Below are 17261 nucleotides of genomic sequence, written 5' to 3' on the forward strand. Positions count from 1 at the left end.
ATAGATATTAATCTTTTTCTTGCAGGTTAATTGCCAAGTATCTTTATATTTATCCAGTAATAACAGTGGAGTTTAGTAAGATTTTAATCAGGTTTAACAGTATTCTGCACCAAGCTTGACACTCAATGCTTTTAGCCTCAGGAGTTGTATTGGCCATGCATCTTGGAGCACCTATAATATCCCTAAGGGAATTTGATTGAACATCTCTTGACCTTTTTGAATAATGATGATGATGATGATGATATTGGAAGGGATCTTGGAGGTCTCTGCTCAAGAGAAAACCCTATACCATTTCAGACAAATGGCTGTCCAGTCTCTTCTTAAAAACCCCCAGTGTTGGAGCATTCACCACTTCTGGAGGCAGGTTGTTCCACTGGTTAATTGTTCTAACTGTCAGGAAGTTTCTCCTTAGTTCTAGGTTGCTTCTCTCCTTGCTTAGTTTCCATCCATTGATTCTTGTCCTGCCTTCAGGTGTTTTGGAGAATAGCTTGACTCCCTCTTCTTTGTGGCAACCCCTGAGATATTGGAACACTGCTATCATGTCACCCCTCATCCTTCTCTTCATTAAACTAAACATACCCAATTCCAGCAATCATTCTTTATATGTTTTAGCCTTCAGTCCCCTAATCATCTTTGTTGCTCTTATCTGTACTCTTTCTAGAGTCTCAACATCTTTTTTTACATTGTGGTGACCAAAACTGGATGCAGTATTCCAAGTGTGGCCTTACCAAGGCATTATAAAGTGGTGTTAACATGTCACGTGATCTTGATTCTATCCTGTCAATGCAGCCTAGTACTGTGTTGGCTTTTTTGGCAGCTACAGCACACTGTTGGTTCATATTTAAGTGATTGTCCAGTAGAACTCTGAGATCCCTCTCACAGTTACTCTTGAGCAAGGTACCACCTATGATGTACCTGTGCATTTGGTTTTTCTTACCTAAATGTGGAACCTTACTTTTTTCACCATTGAATTTCATTTTGTTAGATAGTGTCCAAATGTTCAAGTTTGTCAAGATCCTTCTATATCTTAAGCCTATCTTCTGGAGTGTTGGCTATTCCTGCCAGCTTGGTGTCATCTGCAAATTTGATGAGTTCCCCACCTATCACTCATCCAAATCATAGATGAAGATGTTGAAGAGCACTGGGCCCAGAACAGAGCCCTGCAGCACCCCACTACACACTTCCCTCCATGTAGATGCAGTTCCATTGAGGTCCACATGCTGATTATGGCCAGTCAGCCAGCTATGAATCCATCTGGTGGTGATGCTGTCTAACCCACATTTTTCTATCTTATCAAGTAGTAGTTTGTGGTCTACTTTAGCAAATGACTTACTGAAGTCCAAGTAAATTATATCCACAGCATTCCTTTGATCCACTAATCTTGTCACCTGGTCAAATAATGCAATAAGATTTGTCTGGTATGATCTGTTTTTGACAAACCCATGTTGGCTTTTGGGAATGACTTTGTTTGCCTCTAGCTGTTTGCTGATTTGTTGCTTGATTATCTTTTCCAGAATCTTCCCAGGTATTGAGGTCAGACTAATAGGTCTGTAGTTTCCTGCATCCATTTTTCCCCCTTGTTTGAAGATGGGAACTACACCAGCTCTTTTCCAATCCTCTGGTAGTTCCCCAGTGCATCAGGATCTTTGAAATATATAGTTCAGTGGTTCTGAGATCACATCTGCCAGTTCCTTCAGAACCTTGGGGTGTAATCCATCTGGCCCTGGTGATTTGAACTTGTCTACAGTGGATAGGTGCTCACCATTTTCTTGCCTATCTTAACTTGTGTTTCCATTCTGGGTTTTTTTTTGGGGGGTACTGTTTTTGATAGGTTGGACTGTTTTTTCCTCTTTGTGTAAAGACGGATGCAAAAAACAAGTAGTTCTGCTTTCTCCCTGTTGCTTGTCACCTTCTTGTCACTTTCTCCCACTAATGGACTAATAATTTCCTTAACTTTTTTCTTGTTTTTTTACATATTTTACACGACTAAGATCATGTTTGTGTTTTTACTAGCTAATTTGTTATGTGCCTGAACCACTCTCTGGTGGTGTGTATATCCTAGATAAAATGTTTATTAGATAGTATAGTTATACCAATAAAAGGAAATCAACAGTCATTCCATAGCCACTGGAAAATTTTCAGATGAGTATTGTTAAAGAATAAAGCAGACTTATTGGTTAACCATTCTCTAGAAGAACACCAACTTAAAACAACATGGAACATTTCCAGAAAAAAAATGATTTTGAATTATTTCATATCTTTGTCCTGTTATTATTCATAGTTATTATCTACTTATATATTATAATCTATGCTTTAGATGTGCAGTTTGGCAAGGGCAAAAGAAGAATACTGTCTCCCTCCTATGCACAATACAATATTGTATATACTGTATTTGGTTGACTCATCTCCGTTTCGATGATTTATACTGAATCTAAATTAATTAGGTCTAAATATGCTTCAAATATGCAACTCAGTTGTTTTTTTTTAAAACAGGGAGATAAAAGGAGGGTGTGGACCAAGTAAATTATGTTCTAACCTAGAAAATTATGGATAATCGTAACATTCATTTCTCTGTGGAGCAAGACATATGACGCCCTGATGAGCTGTTTGTTCACCTTATTCATTAAAGATGAAGTGAAAAACCAGGCCACCAATGGTGAAAACTACTGTGGTAAACTTTGTTATGGTGACCTATTATGCACAGGTTTTCAGCAGAGTCAGAAGATGTGAAAGGCCTGTTCTTCAAAATCAGCACACCCTCATTAGTTGTTTGAGCCCTGCATCCTGGTTTTAAGGGCCCTTTTCTTCTTTATTCCAAGATGAGTGTCACAAGACACAATGTGGAGGAAAATGTAATTTCAGGAACACAGTGGTCCAATGGGAGTGGGTGTGAGCATTCCCAACTAGCAGAACTGCTGGAGCAAGATGAATGGAACCCACATAATTGCAGGGAAAACCATATTCTCCAATTCCAGCTGCTTCCTCTTCCACATTTCCAACTTTATTCTTTTCAAAGGATCCATGTTTTTATTTGATCCTTCATCAGGATGAGAGAAATAACTTGTTTTGGGAGTCTTTTTAACCCTCCCCAAATTTTGAGCAGGCTTCTAGTGTGACAGATTGACCTTATTTGTATAAATTTTATCCCTGGTACAAACACCCCAAAATGAATGCATTTGGATTATCCTAGGAATTTGTTTCTCTAAGCATTAAAACTGTAGCCTGTGATTCTACCATATCAAACTGGATTCCTCCTTAGGAGAATGATTAAGCCATCAAAATACAGAATACATCACATTCCTGCATAAAACAAATGTGTTAACAATTTTCCTCTTCATTATATGAATTATCAGGGTATGCTTAAGTGGACAGAAGGCAAATCCTCATAATTATTTTAACACTTGCATAATTCTTTAGTTGGTAAACTGTTTAATGTTCACTTCCTTCTAAATTTAAAGGAATCAATTTTACCTCCTATGTTTAATTGAAACACCAAGAGGGTGGCTGATTCAGAAGGAATTGCTATATGTATATGTGAGAATTTAATCTTTTTCTTTCTAGCTGCTATATTTTTGGAAATCATTTTTCATACCCAAGTGAGCTTTGGAAGCAAAATTTCTATGGACTTACAGTACATCTCAGGGAAGTAGACTTCAGGGAAGTAGATCAGATACATTTCTGTTCCTATTTTGTCTTTATTTCATCAATGAGAGGCAATAATCTTTGTACTGCACTAGGTGTGTGTGTGTGTTCATATATATATATATATATATCAAACACACAGATGCATACCTGCTTCACAAGAAAGCAAAAAGCAAGAAAAAGAAAAACCAAGAAAATGACTTTGGCGTATTAAAGCTGGGCAGAACAGCACATACGTTAAAGCTGGACAGAACAGCACATACTATAGTGTCTTGCATGTGGACACTACAAAAACCCAGTAAATAATTAGCAAAATATGTATGTGTATACATTTTAAAAGATTTTTTTAATATTGAAAATTTTGAAAAATATTTGTTTTTCCTGCTTTGCAACTGAATTACAGCCTAACTTGAATGCAGCTCTCTGCATTCTTTATGTCTGCTGTTATGTATAAAGTTATAAAGCTTCAGTTGTATGAATGTAATTATTTTAAATGTCTTGTAACTGACTATATTAATTTTGTAAGCTGGACAGAACAATCTGATCATAACCACACCAGCCTTAAAACAGATAACAGAAGCAATCTGATTGTGGTATAGAGCATCTTATGTCTCAATAATTCAGATTGCTGAGACTTAGAAAAAAAGAGATTTGGGGTGTTATGATAAAGAAAACACCACCTACATAAGTGTAGATAAGTAGGGTGGAGAATTATGTAGGGAAAATCTACAAGGAAAAAGCATTTCACCAATGAAAAAAAGATTTTGAGATGAAGAAACAAATGGATAGTGAGGTAGAAACTAATTTACATTTCTTATTCTAAGTCTATCCCAGAATTTAAGATAACAGAGAGAGACTGTAGGAGGATAATAGATTAATACAGAGAGGCTATGATAGGGTAACAAAGAGACAATAAAATGAAGAGTGATGGGATAATGAATTCCTTGTTCAATATTTATGCAGAGTGATTATACAGAGTGATCTCTGAAAAGAATCGGAAATATTATTGGATATTTCAGGCACTGAGAGCATTATTTTACATATGCAAATCTCAAGAAAATGTGTAATAATACACAGATGTGAAAGCTATGCTATGCTAAACCAATCCTTTATCATCCTTCCACACTTTCCACCTGCTTTAAGCTGTAATAAATGAGAGTGTTTGTGAGTGTGTGTGTGGCCTCATAGCATGATTTAAAGATTCATATTTTATATTTAAGAACCCAAAGAATATATATGTACTCAGAGAAGTTCAACAACTTTTCAAATATTCTTAACCATGCCCATTCAGTGTTAAACTAGTGCTTAATGTCCGGGGGGGGGGTTCTCTATTCACTGCTGAAATTTTTTAAGAAAGTGAATATTTGTCTTGGGCATACTGTACATAAGGATCTGTGGTAACAAATGTTTTGTTGTTGAACCTGTTTTAGCCTGGCATAAAAGACACAACTTACACAAGTGCCTCTTGCAAAGGCCATTTATTATTCTCAAAACAATCCTGCCGTATAATATACTTCTCTGAAATGGTTTTCATTTCACCATATTTGATATGAATGTACATTGTCCCAACTGGGATCTTTCTGTTCTTTCAAAATCACAAAAATAATTCTGTATCTGCTCTCCCTTGATAATTAAAGAGATATGTAGGCCCAAATCAAATCTTCTAACAAGGTGACACCTTGGGCATGGATTCATCCTATCTGTTACTCCCTTCCCCATCAAAACCAGCATTCTGTATTTGCTAAATAGAACCAAATGTTGTTTTATTTGGTTTTAATGTATTTTCTTAAAACTTCTTCCACTGCCCTCGTTACATGGATGACAATGCCATAATTCTAATTTTGAGAATTGTCAGCAGAGGAAAGACGGCACACTGTGCAAAAGTTTTGTCCTAATGTACAATATGCATGAATCTATAAGAGACTAAAATATAATTAGAGCTTGAAAATCTTGTTTGTGCTCTTCTGGTGTCAGCATCTTCCAAAAGTTGATACACAGTTGAAGTATATCTTTATAAGCTGCACAGCCGGTTACGTATCCTCAAAGTTAGTTATCCATGGAACCTCCCCTTTTAGTATTCACCTATGATCTAATGAGTCATCGTTTCAGAGATATTTCCTTATCTAAATAAAGAAACAAAATTATCATGAGTGAAAATGACTTCTAACTTCCAGTTGGTTTCCCCATTGAGTTTTTTGTGTGTGTGTGTGGGGAGGTGGCATAAGCATTGGAAATTTTCCTTCTCCCTCTCCCCCTTCCCCTCCCCCTCCTCTTTTCCTTTTCTTCCCTCCCCCTTTTTTCTCCCCACCCTTCCCTTTCCTTCTCTCCCCTCTCCTCCCCTTCCTGAGTTGGATACCCGAACGAACTACAGTAATGACGCTGTTTGGGAGACAGTACATCAGAGGGGAAAATTCATTTATCTTCCCAGGAAAGGTTCAGTTGTCAAGATAATAACAGCTGTTGCAACTGTTCCTATTCTGGCTTATACTCCAAATAAGGAAAAAAAACCCACATGCTTAGTTTTTGCAGGTTTTAAATGCAGTATTTGCATTGGTGTCTCACAGAGTTTGAACTGACAAAAGATAGCAATCACACTGTACATTATTATAGAAATGTCTAACTCAGCAGTTCTCAACCTATGGGTTGCGACCCCATTTGGGGTCGATCGACCATTTTACGGGGGTCGCCAAACAAGGCGATCCGCCATTTCCCCCCCTCGGGGCGGCGCCGCGCATGCGCGGCACATTTGTGTGACGGGGGTCGCCGTCACACAAACGTTGAGAAACGCTGGTCTAACTCTAGAGTAAATATTCTGCAGTATATAAAACCTGCAGAATTTTGGAAATTAAAATGATGATTCAGCTGATTCCCACAGTGTAGAAAACACTACATTGATATATAGGATTGGAAGTATAAATGCACACCTGCAGACTATCTCTTTTGGTCTTTCCACTTCATGTAGTTATACTCTATTGTTATTAATGGAGATTGTGAAAGAGATGCTATACTATCTTCTCCCAAACTTTGAATCTAGACAGAAACTCCTTCATACTCAGGAAATAGTTTGTAATATGTTGCAAGAACCTACTTAAACACCACAGAGTTGTATCCAACTATGACAATGAATGTCGATGACAACAATGAATTAATCTCTCCCCATAACTTTTACGGTCCCCCTTTTTTTTGCTTCTATATATGTTCTTGAAGGATTGAGCCATTTATGGAAGATGTGGGAGAGTGGCTGCAATGAGGAGAGTAGGGGAAAGCAAGGGAACCTTCATTGTGGGCTTTTGAACTAGAAGAATGTATGTAGATGAACACTAGATGGCAGTAGAATGATACAAAAAAAACTGCTTCCATCTAAGGGTGACCTGGAATTTTATAGTTCAAATCCGGTACCTGCATTCATTTCTGATTGGAAGTCATTTGTACTGTATTAAGTATTTATGTCATATATTGTTTCTTAGACTAAAGAATGTTGTGTCAGACAGTTAATTTCACTCATTGATTGACCACACCAATTGCAGTTTAATCTGTAGTAAGCAGCTGCAAAAGGACTATCTTCAGATTTTTTTCAAATATTTGTATTTCTATTTCTGCAATAATAGTACAGAAGATGTATGTGTGGATAAAGCCACTTCTGCTCATAAAGTGCCACATGGTGCTGCAGATATTTTTCAGAATTTTTTTGCAGCTGAATTAAAAGAACAAAAGAGCCAGTTTGATGTAATGGTTCAGGTACTGGCCAGGAAACCTGAAGATTGTGAGTTCTAGCATAAAGGCCTGCTGGGTGACTTTGGGCCAGTCATTCTCTTTCAACCCAACTCATCTCACAGTCACACATTTGAAAAATAAAAGAATAAAATTATTCAAATGGGACTTTAGAATTTAAAACATCTCTTACAGTTTATAGATCCCCATCAAACCTGAAAAAAATATAATACAATACCTGACTTGGCATGTACACCCTAAAACCAGTTAATGTTGACCCTTAGTGAATATCTGACCATTAGTGGCTAGGATTCTGCCAGGTGACTATTTACAGTACATTTATTTGTTAAATTTGTTTGCTATCTATTTATTTTTCCTTTACCAGGGGCTACTCTAGACAGCTTACAAAAATAAAAACCATTATAAAAAAAGCAAGATTTGGTTGGTATTCATGATAAAACAAGTTTATGGTATATCTCCCTGTTCCCACCATGATCTTTAGATGACTGGCTGGCCTTTACATTCTGTGTTTATTTATAGATCATCATTTATTGTATAGTTAGTACATAGGACGAATGTGCTTTTCTTTCTTTCTTATGTTCACTTCACACTGCATTATGCAGTCAGTTATTGTTATTCCCGTTTTGAGCTGACTGCCAGCAATTCGAATCTCAGTGGCTCAAGGTTGACCCAGCCTTCCAGCCTTCCAAAGTTGGTAAAATGAGGACCCAGATTGTTAGGGGGCAATATGCTGACTCTGTAAACCACTTAAAGAGGGCCATAAAGCACTGTGAAGCAATATATAAGTCTAAGAATTGTTACTATCACCAAGTGGGCATTAGAAGTGGGTTTCTTTCTCCAAGTGGTTCCTACATGGCTGAATTAGATTTTGAGGCCATGTTTATGGTTCTAAAAGTTTCTTCCTGGATCAAATCTATATCCAAGTAGGGTTGAAATCCATGTTTGGAAGTAGCACTTGGTTTCACTATGAGATAAAGCTATTTTTTGTTGAGCATCTGACATCTATTGCTTCTCTTCTCCTTATGGGCAGCTGCTGGAACTCCTGTGACATCACAGAAAGAATGTACCGAGGATCCATCAATATTGTGCCAGGATTTTGCTACAGCTCTGAAGTGTGGAAGTTTGGAGCGCTGTCATCAGATGCTGCAAGTTAATGGCCCTGTGAGTATATATGACATTATAATAAAATTTCCATTTCATTATTAACAACATTTCCATTTCACTGTATCTAAGATCTCGATCAATGTTTTTCAAACCTGGCAAATTTAAGATGTGTGGACCAATTCCCAGAATTCCTCAGATAGTTAGATCTGTGTTTGTGTATGCATTGAAGACCGCATCATTTACTTAATAAATAAATGTTGTCCTTTGTATTCAAATGACTATTAGCAGCTTACAATATTTTTCAATCCATTACTTGATATCTTCCATAGTATAATTATAAAATAAAACTGAACTTCAAATATACATACATTTAAATGTATAACAGATGTAGTAAAAATAAAACCAATAAGTGAAATAAATAAATAGATGGGGGCAATCACATTGCAAAAACTCTTCCAAATAATTCTGTTTTAAGAAGTGTACAAAATGCCACTAAAGTAGAACCTGATTGTATCTTGGGGGAGGAATATTCCATTAAGTAAGTGTCATAGCTAGACAACTGGACCTTTGAGACTTTTACCTCAGAAAAGTCGGAGGCCACTAGAAATTTTGGTTGGGACACCTGCAGTGAAACTGGTTTGAGAATATGATCCTAGAGCAGTGTTTCTCAACCTTGACAATTTTAAGGCATGTGGACTGCAACTCCCAGAATTCCACAGCCAGCAATGCTGGCTGTGGAATTTTGGGAGTTGAAGTCCACATGCCTTAAAATTGTCAAGGTTGAGAAACACTGTCCTAGAGACAGTCATCTCTTTGTACCCAATTTATTGTTTGTCTTTCTCTTTTGACCTCTTCAAGATATAATTCAGATAGAACTGAGTCCTCTATAGCAGTGGTTCTCAACCTTCCTAATGCCACGACCCTTTAATACAGTTCCTCATGTTGTGGTGACCCCCAACCATAAAATTATTTTAGTTGCTACTTCATAACTGTAATTTTGCTACTGTTTTAAATCATAATGTAAATATCTGATACGCAGGGTGTATTTTCATTGTTATAAATTGAACATAATTAAAGCATAGTGATTAATCGCAAAAAAAAATAGCAATGCTGGCTGGAGAAGCTTACTCTTCCTTGCTCAAAAACGTTGGGAGGGAGGGAAGGGGAAGGAAGGAAGATTGAAGGGGAAAGGAAGAAGATGGAGAAAGAAGGAGATTAAAGGGGAAAGGGAGGAAGGAAGGAAGGAAGGAAGGAAGGAAGGAAGGAAGGAAGGAAGGAAGGAAGGAAGGAAGGAAGGAAGGAAGGAAGGAAGGAAGGAAGGAGAAAGAGATTGAAGGGGAAGGGATGGAGATGGAGATGGGAAGGAAGGAAGGAAGATTGAAGGGGAAAGGAAGGAGATGGAGAAGGAAGGAGATTGAAGGGGGAAGGAAGGAAGGAAGGAAGGAAGGAAGGAAGGAAGGAAGGAAGGAAGGAAGGAAGGAAGGAAGGAGAGAAAGAGATTGAAGGGGAAGGGATGGAGATGGAGATGGAAGGAAGGAAGGAAGGAAGATTGAAGGGGAAAAGAAGGAGATGGAGAAGGAAGGAGATTGAAGGGGAAGGAAGGAAGGAAGGAGAGAGATTGAAGGAGAAGGGGATGGAAGGAAGGAAGGAAGATTGAAGGGGAAAGGAAGGAGATGGAGAAGGAAGGAGATTGAAGGGGGAAGGAAGGAAGGAAAGAAGGAAGGAAGGAAGGAAGAAAGGAAGGAGAGATTGAAGGGGAAGGAATGGAGATGGAGATGGAAGGAAGATTGAAGGGGAAAAGAAGAAGGAGAAGGAAGGAGATTGAAGGGGAAAGGAAGGAAGGAAGGAAGGAAGGAAGGAAGGAAGGAAGGAAGGAAGGAAGGAAGGAAGGAAGGAGAGATTGAAGGGGAAGGGAAGGAGATGGAGATGGAAGGAGATTGAAGGGGAAGGAAGGAAGGAGAGAGAGATTGAAGGGGAAGGGATGGAGATGGAGATGGAAGGAAGGAAGGAAGATTGAAGGGGAAAGGAAGGAAATGGAGAAGGAAGGAGATTGAAGGGGAAAGGAAAGAAGGAAGGAAGGAAGGAAGGATCTTTGGAGAGTCATGTTTTCCCAAATGGTGATGAACTGCAACTCACAGCATTCCCCACTCTTCCAGTGCTTTTTAGGGCTGCTGGGGTTGGTAGTCTGGAGCCCCCCATCCTCATCCCGGCACCTCTTACCCTCTCCCAGCCGCCCCCCTGGGACCTGCCCGCTCCTCCAGCCTCCTGAGCGCCATCGAAGTGGCGGGATCATGGGAGCCCCTTTCCACACTACTCAGCCCTTCACTACCACGACCCTTCCCTGACTCGTCGCACACAAGAGGGGCGCAGCCGGAGCACCAGCTCCCACTCAGAAGGCACCACTTCTCCCCTCCCGGCCTGTCCGGCTGGCCTCCATGCGGGCATCTCCCTCTTCCCCACTGCCTGGCCGCTTCCGAGGCCCAGAGCCTGATGAGCCGGGAAGGAGTTGCTCCTGCATGCCAGCCCCAGGGCTGTGCTGGGCGCCAGAGGGCCAAGGCAGCCTCTGACAGTGAGGGAGGCGGGCCAGGCGGTGCGGGGGAAGCTCCGGCACGGCATGGAGGGCAGCAGGGGATGGAGCGCGGCCAGGCAAACAGGAGGCATGGGGACTGGCTCGGTGCCGCAGCTCAGTTCAGCCAGCAGCGGCAGCAGCGGCGGAGCAACCCAGCGGCAGAGCCAGCAGTGGCCCAGACCCGGCTCAGCTCAGACCGGTCGCCCACACAGCTGAGCTGGCCCGCGGTGGTGTCGGGGGCACATGTCAAGCCCCTGGGCTTGCCATGAGCCGGGAGATGGGGAGGACGCAGCCAGCAGCCGGCCGACGTCCGCATGGCCCCCATGAGCACCGCCTGACTCCCGACAGTCAGCTGGGAGTCGGGTCGACGTCCGGACGTTGGTGGGGAACCAGCGGGGCCACTACACACTGCCTGGCTCTCAACAGCCAGCTGAGAGTCAGCCCGGCATGTGCATGTCAGCTGGGAGTCGGCCCAGCCTCCTCTTGTCAGCCTGGCTCCTGGGAATCAGCCGGGAGTCAGCCCGGCTCCTGGCCAGCAGCTGGGAGTCAACATGGCTGCTGCGGGATGGCGCTGTGGTGGCAGAAGCAGGCGCTGTCGGAGGAGAACGGTGCCCTGGAGGCGGAGGAGCCGGTGGAGGAGGAGGAGGAGGGTGGCGGCGGCCAGAGAGAAGAGTGGTGTCTCGGTTCCTAATACCATCAGAAATATGTGTTTTCCGATGGTCTTAGGCAACCCCTGTGAAAACGTCGTTCGACCCCTAAAAGGGTCATGACCCACAGGTTGAGAACCGCTGCTCTAGGGCATCAGAGGACAGGACAAGAAGTAATAGGTGGAAGCTTGTCAAAGTAAGGAGAAGTTGTGAATGATTCATCACTGGAAGTTTTCAAAAATAGACTATAGACTCGACAGCCATTTATCTGGGATGATATAAGACTCATGCCTTGAACAGGAGTTGGATTAGAAGACCTTCCAGCCCTACGATTTGAGGAGATGGAATGTCCATGCAAATAATTAATATCCACCTTGACCTCACTCTTGAATTATCAGATAGAAAATAGGATAAATTTGGATTTATTCATAAGACATTTCAGTGCTGATAGTAATTCAAGAGTTTTAGATGCTTCCAATGTGGCCAAATAATGAAATTGAAATATATTTTAATGGATATACTGCCATTGTGACAATTCAGACAATCCGAATACTTGCAAAAACTCTTTTTAAAAAAACCCTGAATGGCAACAAACAGACCCTACATGAACAACAAAACAAACTAAAATCTCTTACATTTTCAGATTAGTATTATCCCAAATTATTATCCCAAACCTCTCTCCACCTAACCGGTCCCTGGTGCCCCAAAGGTTGGGGACCTCTGATGTAAGGTGTTGCCCCAACCAACTATCCTTGTTTTGTTGTAATTAATGTATGATCTTTCTTCTGGCAGTAAGAAATTATATCATCAGCCCTAGCAACAATGGCAGCATTTTATTTCTCTTTACAGGAAAAGCAAAAATATGACCCTGCTTCTCTCTACCATTGTAGAGACTTTCTTTTCAATATTGTACCAAATTGTAAATAATTTGGATAGGATTCTTATTTTAATCAATGCTATAGCTTCAACTAACTAGTTCTTAGTTTTGTTTCAGAGGAACAACTAATTTAGTGAGAACAAAGGGTTAAAATGTAATACAAATGTTCTTCTAGTAACACTCTTTTCTTTCTTTTTTCCTCAGAAAAGTTTAAAATGCACTCTTTGTAAATTCACTGTAGTCATTATGGCAAAGATTGTTCAAGACAATATTACAGATGTAAGTACTTTGGGCTTGGGAATTGTAGTAACTAAAAGTGTTAGATGAGGGAAGGGGGGACATTTATTTATTAATGAAGGAATTTTTTTAAAGAAATTTGAAAGAAATGTTCTGTGCTGTATTATTATTATGTATTATTCTAATTTAGACGTCAGACTAAGCCATAATGTGGCTTGTTTAGTGTCACTTAAAGTAATGTAGCTTATTAATAATCATTTAGTTAGCATGATATGTGAACTAGGCCCCTATGACCTAACCAGCAAATCGTAATCAAACTAACCATGGCTTAAACATTACTATGAACTTCTCAGGATCCCTTTATGGCACTAAACTAGCTTTATTCAAAGTGAGTTTTTCATTCTTACCCCCTCAATGCTGTTTTCACAGATTGCTGTAGCCATTGGGAAAATGATAAAAAATCTGTAACAAAACAGAACAGAACGAAACAAAACAACTTATGTCCTTCTCTATATTTTTCCTCTTTCTAGGAAAGACTTGCTAAGTTTTTTGAGAGTGGATGCCAGTATCTTCCCTTCCAGGACTGGTCAATAAAATGCAAGAAGATGGTGGACACTGGAGTGATCATTCTTATAGAGCTTGGTAAACAAGTTCAGGTAAATTATCTTTGGAAATATTATGGGAGTTGGTTGGTGCTGATGCTTCTAACTGTGACTTTTGATATAGATCAGATTCAAGTCAACCATTTTCTGATGGTTGATCTCATTATTTACTCTGCAACCAGCATGGTTGCTGGTTACTCTGAAACTAGCATGGTTGGACAAAGATCTCTCTGATAAACTGAAAGAGAAAAAGGACAAGTACAAAAAATGGAAAGAGGGACATAGAACTTAGGCAGAATATCAACAGAAAGTCCAAATCTGCAAAAATGAAGTCAGAAAAGCAAAGGCTCAGAATGAACAAAGACTTGCAACAAAAGTCAAAGATAATAAAAATAGTTTCTTTCAACATATAAATAAAAAGAAAAGCCAAGGAAACAATCGGTCCATTAAAGCGAGAAGATGGCAAGGAAGTATAACAGGCAGTAGAGAGAAACCAGAACTGCTTAACTTACTCTTTGCATCAGTCCTCATGCTAAAAGAAACCATAGCCCAAGCTACCAAAAACATAACCGTAGAAGATAGATCAGAAATAAAGATTAAAATAAACAAGAAAATGGTAACAGAACAACTGTCTGTTCTTGATGAATATAAATCATTGGGACCTGATGGATTACATCTCAGAATTCTAAAGGAACTGGCAGATGTTATCTCAGAACCATTGTACCATATCTTTCAAAAATTTTGGAACACCGGGGAACTACCTGAGGATTGGAAAAGAGCTGATGTGGCTGTCATCTTCAAAAAAGGAAAAAAAAACTAGAGTCAGGAAACTATATAGATCAATCAGTCTAACATCAATAACTAGAAAGATAATGGAAAAGGTAATAAAAAAACAGATCTGTGAACATCTAGAAACAAATAAAGTTATAAGTAGAAGCCAGCACAGGTTTGCTAAAAACAGATCATGCTAAACCCATCTTATTTCATTCTTTGATAAAATGGCTAAATTAGTAGACCAGTGGAATGCTGTGGACATAGTATACTTAGATTTCAGTAAAGCATTCGACAAAGTAGACCACAAACTCCTTCTTACTAAGCTAGAAAAAAGGGATAGATGGCAGATGGATTTGTAACAGGTTGACAAACCATATTCAATGAGTCCTTAATGGTACTACATCTACATGGAGGGAAGTAACCAGTGAGGTACCACAAGGTTTCGTCTAAGGCCCAGTACTCCTCAATATCTTCATAAATGATTTAGATGAGGGAATTGAAGGAGAACTCATCAAATTTGCAGATGACACTAAACTGGCAGGAATAGGTGACACTCGGAAACAAGCTCAGTATCTAAAAGGATCTTGACAGATTTGAACAATGGGCCCTATCCAACAAAATGAAATTTAATGTGGAGAAAAGCAAGGTTTCATCCTTAGGCAGGAAAAACCAAAGGTACAATAACAGATTAGGCGAAACCTGGATCAAAAACAGTAACTGTGAGAGGGACCTTGGAGTGCTAGTGGACGATCACTTAAACATGTTGGCTCACCATAAAGCTTAGTAAGACAACACATGGAATACTGCATCTAATTTTGTTCACCACATTACAAAAAAAGATATTGAGACTTCAGAAAAAGTGCAGAGAAGAGCAACTAAGATGATTAAAGGCCTGGAGACTAAAACGTGAAGAAAGATTGCAAGATTTGGGCATGGCTAGTCTAGAGAAAAGAAGGACTAGGGGAAAATATGATAGCAGTATTCCAAAACGAGGTCTACTATTAATCATGATTAATACCCAATGGTCATCAGACTCCCAGCTGTTTGGCCACAGAAAATAATATGAATCCCCCTAATCCCAAACCCACACCCCAAAATGTATCATAGCAGGAAGGGGGGAATTCGACTCCCATGAGTCATTCAGAATAGAGCTGGAAGGAACCTTGGAGGTCTTCTAGTCCCACCCCCTGCTCAAGCAGGAGACCTTATACCATTTCAGATGAGCCCAGTCTCTTCTTAAAAACCTCCAGTGATAGTGCCATGATTTCTGAAGGCAAGGTGTTCCACTGGTTAATTGTCCTCACTGTTAGGAGGTTTGTCCTTAGTTCCAGATTGCTTCTCTCCTTGATTAGTATCCATCCATTGTTTCTTGTCCTGCCTGCAGGTGCTTTGGAAAATAAGTTGACCCCCCCTCCTCTTTGTGACAACCTCTCAAATACTGAGATACTGCTATCATGTCCCCCCTAGTCCTCCTTTTCTCTAGACTAGCCAAACCCAAATCCTGCAGCCGTTCTTCATATGTTTTAGTCTCCAGGCCTTTAATCGTCTTACCGTAGTTGCTCTTCTTTGCACTTTTTCCAAAGTCTCAACATCTTTTTTGTAATATGGTGACCAAAACTGGATGCAGTATTCCAGATGTGGTCTTATTAAGGCTTTATAAAGCGGTACTAATACTTCACGTGATTTTGATTATATGACTTTGTTTATACAACCAAGGATTGTATTAGCTGCTTTGACTGCTGCTGCACATTTCTGGCTCATGTTTAAGTGATTGTCACTAGGACTTCAAGGTCCCTCTCACAGTTACTGTTTTTGAGCCAGATTTTACGTAATCTGTACTTGTACCTTTGGTTTTTCCTACCTAAGTGTAAAACCTAGCTTTTATCCACATTAAATTTCAAGTTGTTGGATAGGGCCCATTGTTCAAGTCTGGGCCCTAAAATCACTTACTGTGCTGATTGGATCTAAGTAAAAGAATAACAGAATTGGAAGGGACCTTGGAGGTCATATAGCCCCACCCCCTGCTCAAGCAGGAGACCCTGTACCATTTCAGACAAGTGGCTGTCCAGTTTCTTCTTGAAAACCTCCAGTGATGGAGCACCCACAACTTCTGAAGGCAAGCTGTTTCACTGATTAATTGTTCTCTCTGTTAGGAAGTTTCTCCTTAGTTCTAGATTGCTTCTCTCCTTGACTAGCTTCCATTCATTGTTTCTTGCCTTGCCTTCTAGTGCTTCTGCTATGAGTGACTCAATAACTTCTAGAGCAGGGCTTTTCAACCGGTGGTACGGGTACCATCTGTGGTACTTTGCCATGTGGCAGGTGGTACGCGACTGCTAGCCAAGTGTAGCAGGGGAGGGGAATGAGCCTAAGCAACCCAAGCCTGAGGGAGAGACAGCTGCAGCTGCATGACTGTCTGGGCTCATCAGAAGCCCCAGGAGCCAGTAAGGCTCCAACTGATTGGCGCTTCCAGAAGCAGCTTGGAGCTGGAGGTGAACTGAAGAAAAAGGAGGAGGAGGAGAGGAGAGGCTATAAAAGGAGGTGGTTTAGGTCAGGGAAGGGGGAAAAAAGACAACAGGAAAGGTTTAATCCCTTTAAATAAATGAAATTAGTTTTACCCCCTTTAATTGAGTCTGTCTACTCTATGGCTTTTATAAAGTTTTCTTTGAAGGTAAAGAAGCTTAATTTAAAACTAAAGCTTTTTGCAATTGCCAGAGCCTTTCAGTCTAGGATTGCAATATTGTGACACTGAGGCAGCTTAAAGAGATAAAAAAACGGAGGCTTATTTTGTGAGCCTTTCTTGCTTTGCACTTGATTCCTGCGTCTTTAAGGGTACAGGGAAGGGATTTGGGGGGAGTGCATTCTTACTACACTGTGGAAAATGCTCAGAAGGAGAGAGGAAGAAGGGTCAACCAGCTAGCTCAGGAGTCTACAAACTTAGCAACTTTAAGACCTGTGGACTTCAACTCCCAGAATTCTTCAACCAGCCATGAGGGCTGAGGAATTCTGGGAGTTGAAGTCCACAAGTCTTAAAAGTGCCAAGTTTGAAGACCCCTGAACTAGCTGGTAGTGGTGCATAT

At 40.3% G+C, this 17261-nt stretch overlaps 1 protein-coding gene across 1 annotated transcript in view; it reads left to right on the forward strand.

The window, feature by feature from the left end:
- Positions 1-17261, forward strand: part of LOC120297656 (prosaposin-like) — a 56988-nt gene that overhangs the window by 17799 nt on the left and 21928 nt on the right. The window contains exons 2-4 of the mRNA XM_039320534.1: positions 8405-8535; positions 12776-12850; positions 13339-13464. Of these exons, the coding sequence (XP_039176468.1) occupies positions 8405-8535; positions 12776-12850; positions 13339-13464 (332 nt within the window). The remainder of the gene's footprint in view (positions 1-8404; positions 8536-12775; positions 12851-13338; positions 13465-17261) is intronic.

This window comes from Crotalus tigris, unplaced genomic scaffold (genome assembly GCF_016545835.1).
Source record: "Crotalus tigris isolate CLP2741 ecotype Arizona unplaced genomic scaffold, ASM1654583v1 scf7180000023654.2194447, whole genome shotgun sequence".
Lineage (NCBI taxonomy): Eukaryota > Metazoa > Chordata > Lepidosauria > Squamata > Viperidae > Crotalus > Crotalus tigris.